We start from the raw sequence: 21234 nt of genomic DNA, 5'->3' as shown, positions 1-21234 counted from the left end.
TTAGCTAATGTCTACTCATGGGTTTAAATGGCTTGCACAGGTTTGTAGGATGATGTTAACATCCAGTCTTATTAAAACAGAAAACGCCAGGATCCCATTCCAGATCTCATCCGAAAAGGATTTTATCAAGCATGACCATTTTTCTTATACTCCATCTGGAGCCCCGAYTTCCAGCTGAATCGGAAAAAAATGCTGCCAGCTACTGAACGATCACCGTCGCTTGCCACCTAGGCAGTGGCTGCTTCCTGAAGGTCTCCCACGTACWCCTGCAGCAAACTAGCCCGATTCGCATAAAGCTACGGACGACGCACAAAAGAGAAAAGAGAATGTATTGCAGCACTTACAAAATACAATACCAGAACCGGGTTACTTAAGATGAAGAAAGATCCTATTTCCTCTCCTGCTAGGTCCGTGATGCACTGGCAAAGGATTTCTGCCAAGCAGCAGGTGCGTGCTGCTTTCAAATTTCAAGGCAAGTCCACGATCCCCAGTCAGCAAACACATACAGCACGCACACAACACCTTCACCTTCGGAGTGCTGCTTTCTTGGATTAAGCGGAYGTTGGATTGATGCTCCTGGGAAACCTGATTAGTAAGTAATCTCACAGGGATTCTGGAAAGTGTTCKGCAACTAATGCTTGAGCGGGTGATGCACTGAGGTCTGGGGCTAAACAGTAAGGAACACGTCAACCCCCGTGGTAGAGAAGTGGCAAGATGTAAAACTGCCTTAAATGCAATTAAAAAAAATCACACCTGGACAACAGGTGACGTTTAAAGCAGTCTCCCTTTAAATCAGCCTCWATTTTAAACAACATTTCATCCAACACTGAAATCTTGAAGGCGTCAAAGCCACCTAACTGATTGCTCTGGATGAACTATTTGCTGTAAAGAGTTTGCTCAAGAGATGGATCGATCTCTCCTGCCCGCGTTATCTGCAAGCAATGGGACACGTGTAATTGCCYGTTATTTAACGTCTTCCAGCAAAGGAGTCACGTATTTTAGCCCACAGATAGGTCCCCCAAAGTTCACCAGGACTGCCGTTTTGAGTGTTCAGCCCGTTGCCTTGAGCAAATCCTCGAGCAGAAACTCCTTTACGTAAACCGTGCCGCCTCGTGCCAAGCCAAGACGGGGCTAGCTGCGCTTCGCCAGAGAGCTCCTGTCCCTGTAATTCGCTGCGAACACCTGCAGCCAGGGTTAACCCAAACGTTACAAAAGTAGAGACTTTTTGCAGGTAGGTTGACATCMCCAACTCAGACAGTCTAGATTTTAAACAGCAAAATTATTCAGCCTTGGCCAAGTGAAGAACGGGAAACCTGCGGGTGAAAAGCTGTATGTTTTCACCCCAGCCCCGACAGCCATCCGTTTCGGTCGTGAAAAGTCTTGCTGAAAATCACAGGTTAACAGATTTTTTAAAATACGTATGRAAAACTGTCGTGTGGTTGGCGGAACGAAAGACCGCTCTCCCCAYGGATGTTGTCCCGTATCTTGCGGGGGAAGACAGCAAGACAGGGGAAACCCTGCTTCCTATTCTGCAGTTAAGCTTTCCTGGAGAGCCGGCGGTCCGAACGCGGGGTCGCCTTTTGGACGGACGAGAGAAGAAGCAGAGCTAAACTGCGAGTGAGCCCGAGTAGCCACGTCTCACTGTTCTCACCAAGCGAAGTGTAAAACGCACACGGGGTCGCAGAACGCTCARTTAGGCTTCTGAAATCCACCTTTTCCAACCATCTCAACAAACAGAACCCCTAAACAAGGAAACCTTTTCTCCCCACAGGAAAAAAAAATACTTTGCATGATTTATGAAGCACAACAATTTTTTATACTTCCCACTAGGAAATACTTASCTCAAAAAGAGAAACGTCTTCAACAAATCACGTTATCGTGCGTGCGGGGCTTTGTCGAAATGCAAGAAAGCAGAACGAGCGCCTATCTCCTCAGCGCCTTTAAAGACCCAGACGGTGAAATTTTTTTCCCTATTCCCAGCCTGGAGATRGCCGTGTTGCGGGCTAGCTTCTCGTTTCTTTCTTTTTCCTGCATCTCCTCGCTCCCTTTCCTTTTTCACTTTCCTTAAACAAGTTCGGTAAGAAAACCCGAGAATGACGGCATTGCATCGGGATGCATTTCTCTAAAGCTGGGGCAARCCAGCCAACGGAGAACAGGAAGAACTTTGTGCGTCTGCACGGCTAGGAATACCGTTCGCCCGCGCGGYGGGAGCTGGCCAATGCCCATCCGTACCGGACCTCGCCGGAGCCCCTGCTCCAGACCGCTCCCACCTAACCACGTGGGGATTCCTGCGCGGCCCGGGATGCACGGTGGACAGGGTGGGCCAAGAGCAGAAGTGCGGAATGACGCGTTATAGCTTATGCGTCCCAGAAAGGAATTCACTGCAACTRCCAAGTGTGTCACGGTCACCTGCGTGAGAGGCCCCAGCGTCCTACTGATCCAGTTTACGGATCCAGAGACCATAATTATTTCAAGTAGCTGAAATTACAAGAGACAGACCYGGCAGTCCAAGACCTGTTGGCTCCAAAAGACGTATTTACTAGCGAGAGCAAAGAATGCAAGTGACCCAGACAAACATTTGTGGCTTAACGAAAGCCAAGTGCAGCTTACACTGAGATTTAGTCTGGATTACGCTCCGGCTAAAACAGACTGCTGTCCTGCACGGGCACTGACTCCGACAGAAGTAGTAAACCACCAAACACACACCGCATCCTTCTGTAGACGCAAAACCTTCTCCACCGCGGCAAAGGCAAGGTTTAGCTTTAGCTTTAGCAGAAACGACGTTGGAAAGATCGACTGCAACGCTTTTTTCCTGCGAAGATCGTTACGGACCATCACAAGACCGATCGCAAACGGGCGCAGTTGAGCTGCTACGTAACGTCAGCTGCTCAGAGTGGGTGACACCACTCCAGCCCCACGGTCAGGACCTGCCCCAGCTAGGTCCTGCTGCGCTCGACAATGCGGCATACGCAGGCAGAAGAACCCGTCCCGCGCTTTAAAATCAGCTTCCAGAATAATATTCAGAACTAGGTCGGCTCCTTGAAACGTCAACCTTCACTCTCTCTTTAAGCAGCTGCACAGCATGGTTCAGGTTAAAGGACATTTTCAAGGGTTTTGCTCCGTAAAGGAAAGGCCCAGAATATTTCAGCCTGACTGCAGAGACCCGTGTACTTCCGACCGCTCTCATTACGTAGCTGCAGCTCTTCACACTAAATTCACGGCAAGTGAAAAAACAACACTCTCTCCTGTTACTACTACCTGGGCTCACCAGCRTGCAGGCAGAGCAAGCAAACAGACAGCAACTCTCGTTGCAGTGAAAGGCAACGCTTCCGTCTCTAAACCTGCAGGGTTGCCAGTTCTGTACGCCCTAACTGCCTGTAGGGAAAATGCWGAAGAATTAAATACGTCTCCAGCAGGTACAGCCTGGCAAGCAACCGTCAGCTAGTGAAGCGTGCGCACGCGGCCCTCGAAAGACCGTGGCAAAACTGGCCGGCACGGAGAGCGGTGCTTGGTCCTGGGCACAGGCCAGCGGGAGAGCTCCCCAGCCAAGAGGCGCACAAAAGCCCACCATTAAAGGCCACTAACATTAAGTTAACATAACGTTGAAATAACAATAGTAAATAATAAAAAAAGAAAATCTTGTGATTATTCATTTCGTGTCATCAGAGCTGGGGAGGAAAGGCACCCTGTGAGGCTTCGAAAATGGCTGCAAAATACTTGGCACAGAACACTTAACGCGCACTCCAAAACACCAAGCGTGCATTCAGAACAGAAGAAAATCACCGATGGAGAGAAGGCAAGGAAGGATTTGCATTGTTCTGGCGAGCTGTCAAAGTTTGTGCGCACAAAAGGAGAAGTTTGCAATCTTAACAATGCCCAAGATGCCGCCTGGCCTTTTTATTCTCAAGTATTACATATTTATATAGGGCCTTTGCTTCCCAAGGCTCTCGGAGCGCCGACATACCGTGCTACGGAGCTGCAACGAGGGGTCGGCTCCAGCGGTGCCTGGCAGGAGCCCGGGGCGCGAGCGGCAATTCCAGCACTCCTCCCGCACGTCCCCGCYGCTGCGCCCTGCGACCTTCGTAGGGGTGCCAGGCGGGGGGCACGGGGCCCAAAGAAGCATCTCGGCAAGAAAAGACTCACAACAAGCTTTTCTCTCAGAAGCACGAGTCTCCCAAAATTGCAGCGATCCATCGTCGCTGGCAACAGCGGGATGCGTTTCTCCCGCGATGGCAGGATATGCTTCTCGCACGTATCCGCCCAGCCTCTTGGCTACGCGTGCAATAAGTTGCACTGTCACTCGCTGCCTCGGGGCCTGGAACGGGTCCAGCGCTGCTGCGCTCCTGCTACGTCCCAAGCTGGAACGTTAATAGGCAGAGACGGGAGAGCGGGGCGACTTTCTGCTGCTCGGGGTAAATCTCACCCTGGCCCTTGCTCAGGGGAAGCGAGAGCTGGCACGCTCTTCAAAACTGGAGTCGAGAGCTGAACTTCCAGCCTTTGGAAACTGCGACAGCCAGAGCGAGCTGGAAAGGTCGTTGCGGATTTTAGCACCGGTTACTTCGGGGGAACACAAAATGGAAACATAAAAAGCCACCAGACCAGTTACTTCGTGTACGGGAGAGGTTCGTTTCCCTGGGATAGAAGGAGTAATTCTCCCTTCCCCCTTCCCACACCCAGATATTGCACCGACTGCCATGCAGTCTTGGAAGCAATAAAACAGAAATGTTTCAAGAGACAGCAAGAAGCACGAGGTAAAGGWCTGTGACGCTCCTGCGTAGTGGATCTGTGGCCCAGGACAAAAATACATCGGTCTAAACATCTGCGTAACCCCTAACTGCAGTAGGTCACTGCTGATCTGGTTCAGCAGCGCTCAGTATCCTCATTTAAGGTATTAAGAGGCAGCTCTGAATATGAGATTCTGTAACCTGGATTAGCTACGAGCGTCTCCTACACGYGTCAACCGCCTTTTGCTGCGGTTCAGGCAAAACTAGAAGCCAAGTGACACAGAAAGGGAGACGCAGTTGTAAAACTAAGGATTTTTTCCACTTTGTTTTCGGGCTCACTGAGGCTACAGCTTGGCCAAACATTGGTGGCAGCCAAACCTTAGAAGTACATTTTCTTTGTCAGATATTTGCACAACTCTTATCAAAGTGCAATCAGTTATGACCTGCTCTCACATGGAAAATTCATAGCCACATTACTAAATTTCCTGCTATTCTCCCTCTATCATTGAATCCTTCATATAGCAAATATTGGCTCTTTTTTTCCTACAGAAACACAATTGGTTTCCTAATTTCCCCTCTGTAATAAACCTTGATATTGTCTTGTGTAATGCTTTCGCCTTATTTTGCTGTGATTAAAGAGATCTTGCTAAGGTTTAGGTGAATAATGCATTGTGTAAATTTGCTTTTTTGCTATCTATACACACATTCTTATTAGCCAAAGACATGCGTCTATGCTAGCCATATGTGTTCCGTTACTACTTTGACTTGCTCACAGTAGAAGAGAAGTATCATGGCAGCAAGTAGAAGAAAAGATACTAAAAAGCCTGAACTGCACAAGCCTACGGAAACCACAGGCTTTACTAAATCACTTCTGTTTTCCAGTCAATCTAGAGAAATTTCAAAACATCCTCTTTTTAGGTATTTCAGAGCTACTGCCTGGTTAAAAACCAAACACATACAAAATGCAGAGCTAAATTCATGTATAAAAAGGTATGAGTAATGTCACCTATCTTCTTAACATTTTAAACCTGCCTTAGTTACGGGTTTAGGCAAAGGTCTAAGTATGTTCTTACGTTTCATACGGTTCACCAGAGCCACTCACGCAGAAAAAAGGGACATCTTGCTGTGTCCACCAGGTTAGCTCAGTGGGCAACTCCCAAACATGAGACAGGCATTCACAAAAAGGAAAAAAAAATGGGAGGGGGCAGATCTGGGGTCTCAGCGAAGTGRCCAAATGACTGCTCCCAGGACGGAAGGCTAAGGATGCCCCGGCTATTAGTTTCCAACACATCACAGGGAAAAGATCCAAGGAGACTGACCGAGAGGGACCTCTCGATCATGTTGATTGCATTTGGTTGGGTTTCGCAGTGTTGCATCTTAAATCTATATTGAAGAAGTCAGCAGTATTCTTTTTTTTTTTYCCCCCACTGTTCATCGTTGTTTCCRTAAAACTCTCTTTTAAATGGCTATATGGGTAACAGGACCAAAAAAGAGTTCTCGTCTTCCTTATATGYACAGTGCCACTATTACATAGCCTTTCAGAAGTAGTGTGGATGCCCACAGTTTGCGGGATATGTTATTTATTTCCTCTCTTGTGGACTTCCCTCGGGCCCAAAGGGCAGAGATGGATAACTGTTAAGATGCAAAATTTCCCTTGGAACTRATTAAGCTATAACTAGCAAGCCCCAAATTTAACTTTACCTGGTTCTAAGTCTCATTCTAACTGACATCTGAATTCCACACACTKTGCACCTTAGATGCATTAGCGCTGAAATACTTAAACCTTGGTGTTGGCTTTTTTTAAGGACTTGAAGATTTTTCAAATCCTCCCCCCTGCAAAAAAAAGGGGGGGAGGGTATTTAAAAATACAAAGGTAGCATTGAAGTTCAAATACTCATCTACCCAGACTAATGAAATGGTGACGAAATAATGTTTCAGAAAGCCAGTTATCTTCTTATCTAATGCTTTAGTCACTTCTTGTAGCCACGTAACCTTGAGGACCCAGGCAATCTTGTATCAATCACATGCCAGCCTGCTGGTATAATACACCGGAATCAGGGAATTTTTCCACAAGYATCCTATTCAGCTGATTCTTGCAATATAACACGCATTACTAGATACCTTCCCAGGGCGCCGGCCTTTTCCCTGCCCTGTAGCAAGGCAGAAAGAGCCCACGGCAATGAAGGCTATGCTGGGAACTCCTACGCCCTTGGCTGCTGCGAGATGCATCTCTTCTAAAGTACTGCCGGCCTCAGTTTTTGCTAGATGTCTAGGCTTGCAAGAAGAGCTCTCTTTTCTTTCTTGCTTGCCTCAGTACTGTTAGGCAGATTTGATCAAGCAGTCAAAGGGCACAGTGATGCTGCTTAGTTTTCCCCGARTCCTTCACCTGACTAAGCGGCCGCCGGGCAGAGACGCAGTAAACCTCGGCGTGCTTCCACAACGTCCTGTTTGCAGTGGTGCTCACCTTTCGGAGGCAGTTCGGTGAGGCCCAAACGACAGCAATGGAAAATGTTAGAAGAAATTGCGGTGGCCGTGATTTCTGGCTTAGCACTAGATCTTCTGGATGACTTGGACCATACATTGCTCTGTGCTTCAGGCTGGCACATACAGAGTGAAAATAATAATCTATTTCCTAGCTCAGTGGGGCTGAGGGGGTCTACAGGTCTCAGTTCCCTGCCCTTTCTAAAGCTTTCTGCAAACTAGCTGGTAATTCAGTATGGCACAATTTAATGCAATGGAAATTTGGCAAAACGATAACCACACTGTTACGGGAAGGGAGAAGACAGGATAAATTACRGAGATTTACAGGGACTCCTGCGCGTCCGGGCGCGCGTACGCGTGCGTGCCTGCTCGGGGCAGCGCGGGTCGCGCACCACGCGGGCTTTCGCCGTGTTTGCAGAGCAGAGACCAGCAGCTCCGAGGGGTTTTCACCCTGTCTCAGACTCCGATACTTCCCCCCACCTCCTCACCAAAGGAGCATTTATTCTCCTCTTTACCTAGGGCCGGGCCTACACCTCAGGAAACGCCTGTACCGAAAACCAGAACAAAGTTTGATCCTAACTAGGGCTGGCTTAAAAAGATAAAAGAAAAATTACGATAAATTCAAGCTAAAAACAGCTAGGCACGCTGAGTGAAGCTTTAGGTCAGCACCAGCTCCTGCAGCTGCTCTGGGGGTACGCCGTGTCCGCAGCACAGCAAACAGCAGTGCAAGGCATCAGGCAGCCCGAAACGCGCAYGCTCAGGCAGCGGGAACGGTCTGGCCCCGGCTGCAGGATGCTCAGGGCTGGCTGATCTCCCTCTCGGCTAGGCTGTGCGGGCAGGCAGCGCTCACCAGGGCTGCTTCGTTCACCTGAGCTGACTCGGTACCGTTTGATCGAGGCATTTCCATCCCGCTCTGCAGCAGAGACGTGCTCTCTCCCGCGCTGCCGTCCTAGTTACCATCCAGGTTCCTTTGCTCCTGTTGCTGCTTTAACCTGAGTGAAGAGCTCGTGTGTTTTGCAGCGGCGTGAACTCAGCCCAGAGTCAGCACTAGTACTTCCCGCACAGCTCACAGGTGACAACGTATCCACGGCAAGATCACCACGTASTGAAGAGCGGCTTTTTTAGCCTCTCCTGCCTCGCTGTCCCCTTTCTGCAAGGGCACAGGCGTACTGTCTGCTGCTGAACTCGACAGCTCTGTGCAGACCGAGAGCCACAGCTCCCGAACGCTTGGTGGGACTCAACCTCTCGACATCGCGAGCTAAAACTAGAGCTCATGTGTGCAGCCAGGCACGCAGGCCCCTTGTCCTAATCAGCAAGAGCTTTAGCCACGTTATTCAATCCACGCGGAATTTATACAGCATCTCAATGCGACTCGCAACTGAGAAGCTTAGYCGGAAAATCAATCCTATCAGCAGTCAGGCAGGAAGGGAACGCGATGCCAAGCTAAAAATGTGGAAGACATCTCGACTTCTGACATCTTTCCCTCGTGCACCGGTCTGAGCAGATGAACGCGCCAAGGCAAAGGTTGGTGAAAACGCAGTAAGCGGTGGCACGGTAACGGGCTACCAGCAGAAGAGACGAGACCAAAMGCAGGCACCCGCAACGGAGCTGCGTACGCTACGTTTATAGGTGAGATCTGACAGCTCCGGGGCCGTCACGAGCGAGCACGGCTGTCACGACGTCGAACGGCGAGGCAGGAGAGCGGCAGAGGCCTCGGAGCCTCTTGGGGCTGCGCGCACATCCCCACGGAGCCATTAGGGTTCAGCCCTGCTGGCTTCCCTGCCTCTTTAYGGGGAGCTTCGGTCAAAACTCCCTCTCTTTCCAGGTTGTCCGCTCCCAGCAGAGCCCGCGCGCTCTGCGGACCGGTAAAGGGGTACCGTCTTCACAGCTCAGTACCGGCCATCTTCTCACCTGCACGTGCTTGGAAACACGAGGCCGCGAGCGGGGAAAGAAACACACCCCCCTGTCCCCGGGCCGAAAGCAGCCTCGGCGCACGCCGTCAAGCGACCACACGCGTCCAGCCAAAATTCGCCGGCTTCGGAAGCGCGAGAGCGAAGCCCGTTCTCTGACAGCGAGTAGTCCACATCTGCTCTAAAGCTGCGTTAGTTAAAGGCCTCCTCTTCCAAGGAAGCCGATATAAAAAGCTCTTAGCAATGCTGAGTAAGAGCAACGAGCGGGCAAATTAGCTGTCGCTGGCATGTTCAGGCACACAGGGCGCAATTAACGTTGTGCATAATGAAAAGTCCGCTCAGGGCTCAGATTACGGTTTTCCAGACCTTATGCCATTTAAATCACCAGTTTGGGTTTTCTTTTAAACTTTTAATAACGATTGGCAACTGGGTAAACGAATAATGCGACCCTGAAAATCCTTTCGTGTTAGAACAAGGAAGTTCTACAAAACCAGAAAGTAACACGTAGCAGTTCACGGGAAGCCGGAGAAAAACCTTTCTGTCACCCAGTAAAAGAAAAAAAAAGAAAAAAAGAAAAAACTCCAAAGCAATTCTTTTTAAGGACGATTTTACATCGTTTTTACAGCATTTGCTGCAGGTACAGGACTCGAAAGGAGTGCCTCAGGCAAAAGAAACAGCCCTGCCAGCCCCAAAAGAAGAACCTCCTCCGAGTGGAGCGCTACTTACGGTAGAGGCAGCCRGCTCGCCCTCCACGCTGCGCCCATCCCGGGCAACACTTGTGTGCTGTCTGGTACCGCGCTGTGTACACCTGCCTGTAGGTCGTGTAATAGGCAGTTCTGAAACAACGCAAAACGTCAGTCAGTCAGCATGAATTCCTGTCGAACGGGGAAACTGCAAAGAACACAAAGYGTAACTCTAGCCGCGGCACCTAAACAAAGTGAGGAATTCGGCTTTTAAGTATGCCCTTTTTTGCACCTCACCTAATAATGATCACTGATCCGAAGAAAATACTCCTCARCCCTCTGTGATTAGGACCACGTGGGACCAGCGTGCCCAGGTCCTCACAACATTGCCGGCTCTCTTCTCCCTTCCTGAGCCATTTTAGTTCGGCGCGATCGCTGCCCTCCGCTCTCCAACCGGGCTCTGCCGGAGGAAGCAGTTATAAAACCCCGAGGTGTCTCAGTCGAGCCTCGCGAAGCGTGAGCACCACGCAGCTCCCGGGTGCGAGCTGCAGGGGCAACGCAGGGAGCGAGCTGAAGCGTAAACARCAGCGACGCTGCCTTCCCGGCAATTTGACGCTGTGCACGTGAGAAAATCAAAACAGAGAGAAAACTTCTGCAGCTGATTTTTGAAAAGATACTTTGGCAGAACATGAAGCTACTCCACCAGCGCAGATCAGACAAACAGCAACAAATATTTGGCAAAGTAGACGTGTCGTACATGCCCACCGAAAATATTTATCCTAACTCATTCTGGTTGTTTGACTTTGTCTGAACGTTTCTACAAAAAAAAAATCCTAAATAGTGGTGAACTATTAATTCCTGTGAAGGAAATCTTCCGTTATTCTTCTCTTGTCAATCAGCACACGGAAGCACAGTTGAGAAGGATAAAAGCAGATAGCAATTTCTGTACAAGCTGTTAACAAATTAAGAAGGAAATAATCATGTTCCAGGAGCAGCTGAGAAAGCAATTTACAGTCACTCAGGCACAGAACAGCTAGCAATCAAGCTCAGATCCATCTGGATCCTCTTGGAATCAAGAGCTATCTGCCAAGCCTGGGCTTTCAATGTTGTGGCAATATGCATTACAAAGAACGAAAATAACACTATGTATCTGGGGTAGCGGTAGCTCAAAAAGCATTCACCGTAGAAGGGAAAGRTTATCGACCCACGGACAAGGATATCAAAAATATCCCCTCGTTCTGAGACTTATAAATTCCACCAAACACACACTCTTTTTCATCCAGAATCAGAAAGACGGTACGGCAACAGGCAGCATTTTTCTTCCGCCCTGCGTAAGCTCAGAAATGATGAGGAAAACGTCTTCTGTGCAAAGGCAGAGAAAGAGTACATGTACAGACCACTGASTTTTTCCATCCTCAGGAATTCACAAGAACTTCCTATTTAAATCGTGAGAATGCGGCTAACGAACACATTGCCCAGCTCTGCTCTTCTTACCTACGAGAACACAAGTTAAGAGGCATTTTTCAGAAACAAGGCAATACCATGAAAAAGGGCCGAAAAAAARGTAAAGATATCGTTTTTCTCCTGGAAGATAAATAGAGAAGAAACCACAAGCTCCGTAAAAATCCATTAATCTTAGTCAGCGAAAMGGAATACAAGAAACAAGTGTCCCGTGGTGCCGTAAGGCTCACGCTGCATCCTCCTTTCCACGTCCCTCATGAGACGACGAGGGACACAGCATCGGAGGTCCAGAAACTGCGTGTAAATACACCTTCTTCTCTCCCCTCGCTCACATCTGCCTGGACTTGCTAGTGCGGGGGGGCTCCGGGCTAACCCGGGGCTCCCGTCTGCCCCCGGCAGCACCCTGAGCTCCCTCACGTCCATGAGACCCTAAAGTCAGTCCAGGTGGGTTCCCAGGAGATGCAAAGGTTCGGACAGTCTCCGCTGCCTGGGGGTATCTTGGTGTTACAGCCTGGAAAGAGCGTAACACCCCCCCGGACGCCGCGACTCCAGCGATTAAATCGCCCAGCACAAGGCAGGAGGTCTTCAGTCTAGCGGGTTAAACCAGCCGCAGGGGGCACTCCCAAAAGAAGTTCAGAATAAACAGACGTGGGACAAAATCCCGCCCGAGGAAAGGTTTGCTGAAACTCCTTTGCCCACATTCGTCTTCGAAAATTCCACGGGCTAAACCTCAGCCTGCCTCACAGCGCCTCGAGGGCGCCTCTCCCCGGTTTTAGCACGGACCGAGCTTCAGCACTGGGCTATTCGGACACTCGTAATACCGCGTGACAAAATCGTCCTGTTCTAGTTCCTTGATTTGCAACGTCCAAAGCACGCGCTGAAGAACTTRAAGGAACATCTGCGGCCGAAGAATGCCCAGCCTTTGAAGCAGAAGCAGACAAGGTACCATTTCAAAGTCCTCTCTTACAACAGAGTCAAAAGACAGACTGTTTGCTGCTTTATTACCACTACACAGATATCATCACCAAGATAATTACCAGCAATTACAGGTTAGGAGGAATCCTAAACTCTGGGCTTCAAAGACTAGACCGTCTCTAGTTCAAGATGTTTCCTTGGAATTATTACTATTATTACTACTACTACTATTATTATTATTGTGCAAAGGCTTCTAACTGTTTAATGAGGCAGGAAAAGCAGGCGGATACAGAAAAACAGACTRTGCACATTGTAGTCTGGACTTCAGTGCAGATAAAAAAAAGTTCATTATTTGCCCTGTTGCAGTATTCATAGTCTTCCATCCACAACCTTCTCTAGCTTTGTCTCCCAGCTCTCAGTTAAGGCCTCTTTGCTACTCAAATGATGCTAYGATTAGCGGAACATCTGCATCAATTTTCCATGCAGAGTACCTTCAAATTCATTTCTAACACATGCAAGCGTAACTCCACATGGCTCTTACACGGGACCGAACTAGGTCCCGCGCACCGTCATGTAAAAGGAAACCCTATAACTCTGCACCRAAGCAAGTGCCTAGTTAACTGCCATCAGGACAGCAGTTCCTTGTCTTCATGGAGCAACTCCTGCACGATTGCCTCATCTCTGAGATAAAGTTACAGTCTCCTCTGCTCTCCCAACTGTGCCAGCCCGCTCTCTTAACTGATTTCATCCACGGCCAAGCATACAGCCTTCTCCAGCAGCGTTCTGGGCTTAGAGACGATCGCTGATGTGTGTCTGCTGTTAACGAACTCCGCAGCGCTGTGCCAACTGCAGCTGAGGACCACAGCTGAGCTGCTGACAGCGTCCTGCGCTCATCTCATTTTATTCCTTACGTTCAGACTTCGCAGCGCTAGCTGGAAGGAAGCCCGCCAGCGGTGGCATATATTATTTATTGGTTTAGAGGATTAAAAGCCAGAAGGGGCCAATGTACCAAGCAGGCCAAACTATTCCACAATATGGCAGAGAATTTTGCCCGAGATTCTACAGCCAAGACCATTCAAGAAGAACACTGAAGACTAATAGTCAGTCAGCAATTAAACCATTAAAGCATTAAACGTTTTGGTTATCTAAGCAGAAACAGAAATGCTGTTCATAAAGAACGGGAGGTTTTGACCAGTGAGACCGCGTTAGCTCATGCTTAGAGTGAAAAACAAGGACACAGTAGGCCAATACACACCAGCCTGGCAAACCGTCTCCCTTCCAGAGGCTCTCCAAGAACGCCATCAGAGAGACACTGTCCAGCCACCTCGCGGTAATGATGCCTTATAACGAACCACCTTTTAAAGARGGAACCCACTCTTTTGGGTCCCACCAAGCCCACGAGCCTCCCAACAGCCCCGTTAGGAAACCCCTGGTCCGACACAGGCCCTGGTTCAGACACCCCTCCTGCTCACTAGGTCTCGTTCGGTAAAACCTTAAAGCAACACTGACATGTCTCTGCTTTGAAGCTGAGATATCTAAAGCTATAGGAATAATGGCCGTGATGTGATTAAATAATTTCATTAACATGGCACGATCACAGGAAGCAGAGGTAACACACAGTCAGAAGACTGGAAACAGTTAACCAAGATGACGGAACTTCTTTTGACCAAAAACAATGTGTCTTCTGTTCGTGAAACGCTTAACTGCTTAAAAATTCTCAGCAGAGAACTCTCAGTAGTAGCGTCACGTAACACACGAAGATCCCAGGTAGGGTCAGAATCCCCTCGAGCTAGATGCACATRGAGTTTACAAAATCTCCCAGATTCTCCTGTTTTGGGCCAAGAAAAACATCTAATTAAGCAGTTCCATGACTTAGAGCTAATTTAYGGCTTCAGAGGCACGGGTGTCGCCYTYGTTTGAGTCGACCTCTAAACAAACTGGCATGTTGTCCTAACGCCAGATCCTTTGGAAGTCAGGTACCAAATATCTTTGCCCGAAATGTGTTGACTACCACTTAAGAAAGCACTTGTGCATCCGGGGTGTTTTCTCCTCTCTCCCTGGAGAGCTGCTGGGGATTGCAAAGAGCACTCAAACTGCCCGTCACTAAGATTTCTCAGAGGGCTCCAGGTGATTCTGAAGACCCACGTCCAGCGCCATACCGTGGCCTGGGCAGCAGCAGAAGGGAAAGGATGAGCACAAAGGTGTGYGTGACTCTTCACAGCCCCAGCAGTACTGCCCTCTTTTCAACCAGGCCCTGCCCGACCTCCCTGCAGAGGCAAGCTAAGCGTGCAGCTGCTGTACGGTGATGCTCCTTCTCCTTCGCGTACACGTGCCTGCCAGCCGCAGACGCCACGCTAACTGTCACGAGCTCCCTTCCCGCTTGAGAAAGGATCGGTCTTCACCCCACAAAGAACAAATCAAGCTGGAGAAGGAACACGTACCTCCGTTCGTAGCCTGTACACCACAGCWGTCCTCCACAATCTTGCTTCCATACTTTGACCATACGGGTGAAGGCTTGGACACACGGCTGCCTGTGCCCCACTATCGCCAGCTCTTGCTCCGCACAAACGTTTGGCCTGTCCCAGAGAAACAGATGTTTACTGGAATCTGCACGCCGCTCAGGAGACTGCAATGCACTCAGCTTAAGCAGCCTAAAAAGGTAACTTCATTTTACTCATTGGAAAGAGGAGGAAGATCTTATAAGCTACATAGCGTTTGACTCCTTGTTTGATCAGATCATACAGGAGTGTGAGGAAGCGTGCCACGCAGACCAGCCGTAAGTCATCCAGTGATTATAAGATATATCCCATCAACCGCCTCCCGGAAACTCACAGGAGCCAGGTCAGGTAAAGAACCGGAATTTCATGCTCCTGTGAAAAGATGCTCTGTTCACAACACGGCACTTGCACCAGCAAAACATACGGTCCAACAATAACACCTGTATTTCTCAAAAGCACGGCATTAGGCCTTCAGGAAACAGTTAAGCGTCAAAGGACTCCTACAAAGTAARCGCCCCGATGCAGTATTTTACAGAYGGAAAACTGACGCACAAAGAGAAGATCGTTCTGCCTAATCCACCCCATGAATCAGTGGCAGATATGCAAAACCTTCTCAGTTTTGAATCTCTTCCTTAAAATTAATAAATAAGATTCAGTGAGTATGAATGATTTAGCAGAAAAATAAAATTTRTGCCTTATTTCTGTTCTAATTTTAACTCTCTCTCACCAAATATGAGTCTGTAGTTTTTATCTAAGAAAGAAGCAGGAGGTATTTGTCCGTGGATTAAGGAGTTGCAAGCCATTCATTATTTGGGACTGTTTCTGGTCRCAAAAAATACGTTCCGTAACAGAGGTATTAACTAATTCGGACATGGTAAAGAATAGAGATTGCAGCTGGCATCCTACTGCTCCAGGACATTCAATTACACTACTGTTACAGAAAGCCTGGAAATGCCTTTAGAATTAACGGCGTGTTTCCCCCCATAGCTTTGCTGGAAAATCTTTCCTTGTCATTCCCACATGTGGCCACTGCAGAGCTGTTCCACCAGCAAAGCCCTGCACACATCAGTTCACTAATACAATAGGCCCAAGCGCTAATGGTGACTGCCAGAGAAGCTGTTTTATTTTGCGAGCGTCTCCGTAAACAGAAAGCACGTTCATCCATTCAACAAATACGAAGGTTTGTATTGGAGGAAGTCTAGAGAAGGGTATTTCCCTACCCTCTGAATGTCCTTTGCTTTTAAGGCACAGATACCTCAACTCTTAGCTCTCTGCACGTCTGGGGGAAAAAAAGAGAGAGAGAGAGAGAGAGAGAGAAGTGAAAGGAACCACAAAAATGAAGTTGGCAGCAGCAGTGTTTGGTGTAATTTATTACAGCGAAGAGAGGTTTTGGTGTGCCCCAAACAGTGGTTTTGCTTCCAGCAGGCACTGTCTGCAGTGTCCTACGGGAAATGACGATACTTCCCAGTGCCTGGCATTTTCTTTCCTCTGATACCTTGGCACACAGCTCATCTCTAGTGTGCCATCCAAGATGCCCTAGAAGTATTTGTCAAAGCAGAAACACAAAATCTCAGTCACAGGGAGAAAATGTCGCTTTGCAAAACCCCTACCTGCTGAAAAGGAGTCCTTTTTTTTTTTTTTCCTAACTCAAAAAGTGAAAAACAGAAGGGAGAGTAGTTTGGAGTTAGTACACTCTGCAACGCCTGGTTCACTTACAAAAAGAAACAGAGCAATCCCCCTGCATCAAGAGATCATCTTCTGGCAGGAGACCAAATGTGCAAGGAAATTTTGCAAAGGAGCCAAACAATTAATGTCAAAGTGCAACTGTAACATTTAATTAAAAAGAAAGGATTGAGTGCTTCTAGAGTAACAGCAAAAGGAGAAAAAGAAATACTAAGAGTGCAGTAAGAGAGAGAGAGTTATACAGGAAAGAGCAATAAAAATAGCAGTTCTGTGAAAAAAGGTCAGACTGTTTACACTACCRTAACTGCCTCTCATGCTCACACAATAGCAACATTTCAGTTAAAACGGTGAATTACCTCCCACGAGCAACGACTATCCAGATTTTCAAGTTTCTATTCACCTTTATGTACATTTGGCACTAGATAAAGAAACAGAACCACCCCTCCCCCACACGCTTCTCCCTCCACCCTTGATTTTTAAAAACTGTACTTTGCTTCTGCTTTATTGTTCTCCTGCTCTACAGAAACACGGGGAATGCTCTTTTCCTGGTACTTACATATGCGGCTGAAGCTTGTTCCCAGGAGCCAGTGAAGATACTTGCGACGCAAGGATGAACAGCAGTGCCAACATGTGCAACTCCATTGCGACAGTTCCTCTCTCTTCCCCAAGGTGCCTAGAAAGTTTTGCAGCCTTCTCAAGCGGGATTAGATASTTCCTATTCCTCAGAAAAGTCCGCTCATCACTACCTCCTGTTTCTTGCCAGATTCTCTCTTTCTCGCAAAGAGCAACGCTACCGGAGCACGCAGGGATTCTTGCCGGGGTTCACTGGCAGAGCAGATTTATCACTCCTTGATGCTTTCTCCCATATGGGCTCAGCTCAGCGAGTTTCTTCAGCCCATGGGAAATCACTACAAGGTAGATTATCACTGAGTTTTTCCCAAAACCAAACCTGGCTTCTTGTGCTCATTTGCTAGTAGCGAAATATGCCGAAGGGACTTTTGCTTCTTGCATTCGCTTCTTGACAAGCTCCAGAGACCTGGTGGCTCACAAGATCTTGGTTCAGTCCAGCAATAAAGCCCCACGTGGGTTTAGCTGATCTGGAGGCCTCGTCCCCTTCATAAAGCCATACACAAATCAGCAATCAGGAAAGGAAGGGAAAAYGAGCTGCAGGGAGGATGCTCTCCTGTGCACAGAGAAGTCCACCTCCCAGAGGACTTCTCCAGAYGTAGGCAGAACTTTCGTTTAACTCATGCACATAGCTAAAGCCATCCTCCCAATACTGCTTTCTGACTTCCTCCGGAGACGRTACGGAGTGAGGCATCCACAAAGAGCAGCTTTCCTGTATTTCAAGAGAGCAACAAAACCTTCCTCCTGCCCTTCTCAGGTCTAGTTCCCTTCACTCACATGCTCTCTTGTTTCTTTTCTTGCTGACAGTCAGAAATCCCTCCCACCAGCTGTGTCCAGCCCCAAAGAGAGGAGGGGGGAAACCCTGCAGCACAGTAGCAGAAATCACTTGGTTTCGTTGCTCGAAAAGACAGTCCTTTTGCACTACCCAGGGACAACTTCTGTATACACCCTCCAAAACCCCATTCCCCAGCAGGTCTAAAAATGCCCCACAGAGATTTAACCTTTCCTATGCATTCTAACAGATGATAAAATTAACAACTTCCCAAGGAAAATCTGATGTGCACGTAAAACTGTTAGGGAAAAATCCAACCGGTAGGCAGAGTGCTATTAAATTATCAGTTCCCCGGGGTGGGGGAATACAGCGGCCAAAGGAGGAGGCAGGGAACAAGAYTGAACTGTTTTCTGGCCGCTCTTACCAAACTCCCCTACTCTAAAGGGAAACTGCACAAAAAGAGGAGTTGACAGAGATCAGACTGAAACAGGGCAATGCGTAGAGAAGAAAGGAAAGTGTTTTACTGGGGACTCAGCTGTGCTACCTGAGGAGCGTAGCTGCTATTTGGATTTATTTTAGCCCTTGCAGCTGGTGACACGACTGCCCCGAGGGCCCTTTTCCCCAGAGTATAAGCACCAATAAATACAGGAGCCTTTTGAGGCGCCTGCACAGCCTAGTCTTCAGCACTACACCTTTTCTTTTCAAATACCATTTAAGAACAAGTATTATTCACAATTCTCTTTTTCTTTCAGACTTGGCATGCAGAGAAAACATCCTGTCTGCAACAGACGTTCTGGTTTCGGGTAAAAAGAAAAGCTGTGCCTCTAAGCACATTTCGTGTGTTTATTTTGGACTCCTGTCGAGAATGGTCTGGCTGGCTMGGGATGAAGGATACTGAAATGTTCGCTTTCAGGTTCCTGACTCAAACCAAAGCCAGTCGCGGTCCCATCCCGTGACAGTCAGCTGGCCGCTCTGAAACGACAAAACGGGGGAGAAGTGCCCAGGTCTAATTCTCAGATGGTTCACTGCTGAGCTCCCCTGCCAGCTCCTCTGCATCCCTCCCCCAAGGGCCTGAAACAGCTATCACGACCATCACTGATCGTTACCGCCAGCCTCAGCACAGACGGTGAGGACTGAACAGCTCTTAGAMAACTGATTTGCTCCCGACTTCCCTCCAGAAAGGGGGGACATACTGCGGCTGAACCAAAAGGAAACGGGAAGAACGCAGCAGCGTGGGGATGCTGCAGCAAAACTCTTCCACCTGAGGAACCTGTTGATGTAAATTCTCTCACCAAAAAGGAAGAGGAAGTAAAGAAGCAGAGGAGCACTGCACCGCAGCTCTAGCGTAGCCCTAGGCAGAATTGACCTTTCGGGAAAAAAAAGGAAAATAGAAAAAAAAATCCAGACTATGCGCTTAAATGAACAACTAAAACTGTAGATGACTTACAAAACAACGCATTCTTCTGAGTGTTGCAATTAGTGTCACRGCTTTGTGCATTGTACCTATGGAAATCAAAGAAAGAAAAAGCTATAAATGTTTCAATTCAGTCTCGAGCAGTGCTGGAAGAAAAGCAGATTTGCAGTATCCTACCCTCACTTTATATTCTGTTGCCTGAAACAGAATTCAGTAGGCACCTTCACTTGTTGGATGCTGAACATACATACGCATTACTGCTCTTGTTCCCGAAGAGTTTACTGGAAAAGGAAGGCAATATACGTTAGATTTTCCAAGTTCAATGGACAGAACTACTGGTTGTGCTTGAAACRTATCTTATGCTTACCCAAAGAAGTGAATACCAAAGTAGGATCTTTCTAAGGCAAACCGTTAGCTAAAATGACCACAGAACTCAAATTTTTCAATGCTTCACTGGAAAAGCCACACTACTTCTACATCAGGAACCCAGGGAGCYGTAGAGAAAACTCCACGGTTCCACCAGCTCTTTGCTCCTTTTTCTGCCTCCCTCCTGTCTCCCTTGCTGGTGAACTTAGTAGGGCAAGTAGAAAGCTGGAGTAGCAAAATAGCATGCTTGGCTGAGAGAGGTGAGAAAAACTAAATCATGACAAAGATACTTTAGAGATACCGTCAGAGAGAAGAGGGTAAAGGCCGCTCATGTTATCACTTAGAAATAAAGTACCTGCCAGATCTAACAGGCAGGAAGACAACATCTTTCATCGCTGCTGCTGCAGAAGAAAGGCAACTACACAGAAATGCTTCATGATGCYGCAGAGAACTTCAACGCACAGCAAACGCAAGCCTTCCCTTTCCTGCTAGGTCTTTAAAGGCCAGCACATTCTCATAACGCTCACAGATGCTCTGTGTTTCAGTTCTGTTCTTCGTTTCTTTTAAAGGCAGAAACTTACTGCTGTTACCTCAAAATCCTTCTTCGCATGTAGTTTGATGCTCTGTTTAGATCTGACCCACGACAAATCTAGCAGCAGGAACACTGTGTGTATGCTTTTAAGCCCCCTAGATGAAGCCTGCTTTCTTTTTAAATTAAAAAGGAGAGAGAAAACAAAAGACCCCCAAACCTCACTGGATCTCAGTTCCGCTGCCGCAGCCTAGGAAGGGGAAGTCAAAGTGGCTTTCCCCTGCTCAGTGCCTCACCCTGGGGAAAACCCCACTCCCAGCACACCGCACCACCATCTCCCCGAGCACGGGGGACCGCAGCGCCGGGACGCGGGCGCTCTGCGGAGCACGAGGCAAGAAGGGCAAAGAGGCCACGTCTAGGGCAGTGAGCAGGGTAGAAAGGAGCCTCTTCTCCCGCACACGCAGCTCTGGGGCGGTCAGAGCCCGGAGTGTGGCTCCCTCTCCAGGACACGGCTCAGCCCAGGGCCGGCCTGGGCCGCCCGCCAGCGCTCCGCGGGCAGCCCGGGCCGGGCCGGGGAGAGGAAGGAAGGACTGTCCCGGGGATTACTCCGGTTCCGCGCCCCGCTTCCGAACTCAGGTGACAGGCCTGGCTACTGCACGGATAGGAGACGACTCACGAACCAGCTGTGGGCTGCTTTTCGGGGGGGGGTGGGGGGGAGGACACACGGACGGACGGACACAGCGACATCGGCCAATCGTCCTCTTCTGCGCTCTGCTACGGGCCATGCTCAGCAGCTCGTCTGGAAAGAGGCGGGGAAGCCGAGGGACAAAACTGCTCCGAGCGCACTGGGGGAAGCGGCTGGCTGCAGAGCCAGTTCTGTTCCTTTCTGCGGCTGTTCAAAGAGAGCGACGAGCTCCCCACTAGCTCGTGCGGGCAAGGGCTGCACTGCGGACAGGACAGCCGGAAATTCACGGAACGCGTGTGCAAGAAGGGTCTCTGACATCCAACGCTGCGTGCAAAGCCCGTTTAATACGTTTTCCGTTCTTTACCCGTTCCCGGCCCGCTTGCCAGTTAAAGACGTCATCCCCGGGCCAGAGGAGGGCAGTCCTGGAGGGCGGTGCGACGCCGCGTCCCGCGAAGGCAGGCGCGGGCGGCGGCGGCACCGGCACCT

At 48.9% G+C, this 21234-nt stretch overlaps 1 protein-coding gene across 1 annotated transcript in view; it reads right to left on the bottom strand.

Moving 5' to 3' along the window:
• MEGF6 (multiple EGF like domains 6) overlaps nt 1–20415 on the bottom strand; it is a gene marked incomplete at its 3' end in the record, with an annotated part of 102224 nt that extends 81809 nt beyond the window's left edge. The window contains exons 1-6 of the mRNA XM_085316609.1: nt 19890–20415; nt 19346–19449; nt 19202–19257; nt 16912–18726; nt 14616–14750; nt 9842–9951 (exon numbers count right to left, since the gene is read on the bottom strand). Of these exons, the coding sequence (XP_085172735.1) occupies nt 9842–9951; nt 14616–14750; nt 16912–16997 (331 nt within the window). The remainder of the gene's footprint in view (nt 1–9841; nt 9952–14615; nt 14751–16911; nt 18727–19201; nt 19258–19345; nt 19450–19889) is intronic.
• Nucleotides 20416–21234: the final 819 nt, after the last annotated feature.

Source organism: Rhea americana, unplaced genomic scaffold, assembly GCF_003343005.1.
Source record: "Rhea americana isolate MKP2758 unplaced genomic scaffold, rheAme1 scaffold_475, whole genome shotgun sequence".
NCBI classification, from domain to species: Eukaryota; Metazoa; Chordata; class Aves; order Rheiformes; family Rheidae; genus Rhea; species Rhea americana.
Note: the sequence above shows the minus strand (reverse complement) of the source record. Positions and strands in the feature narration are given on the sequence as shown.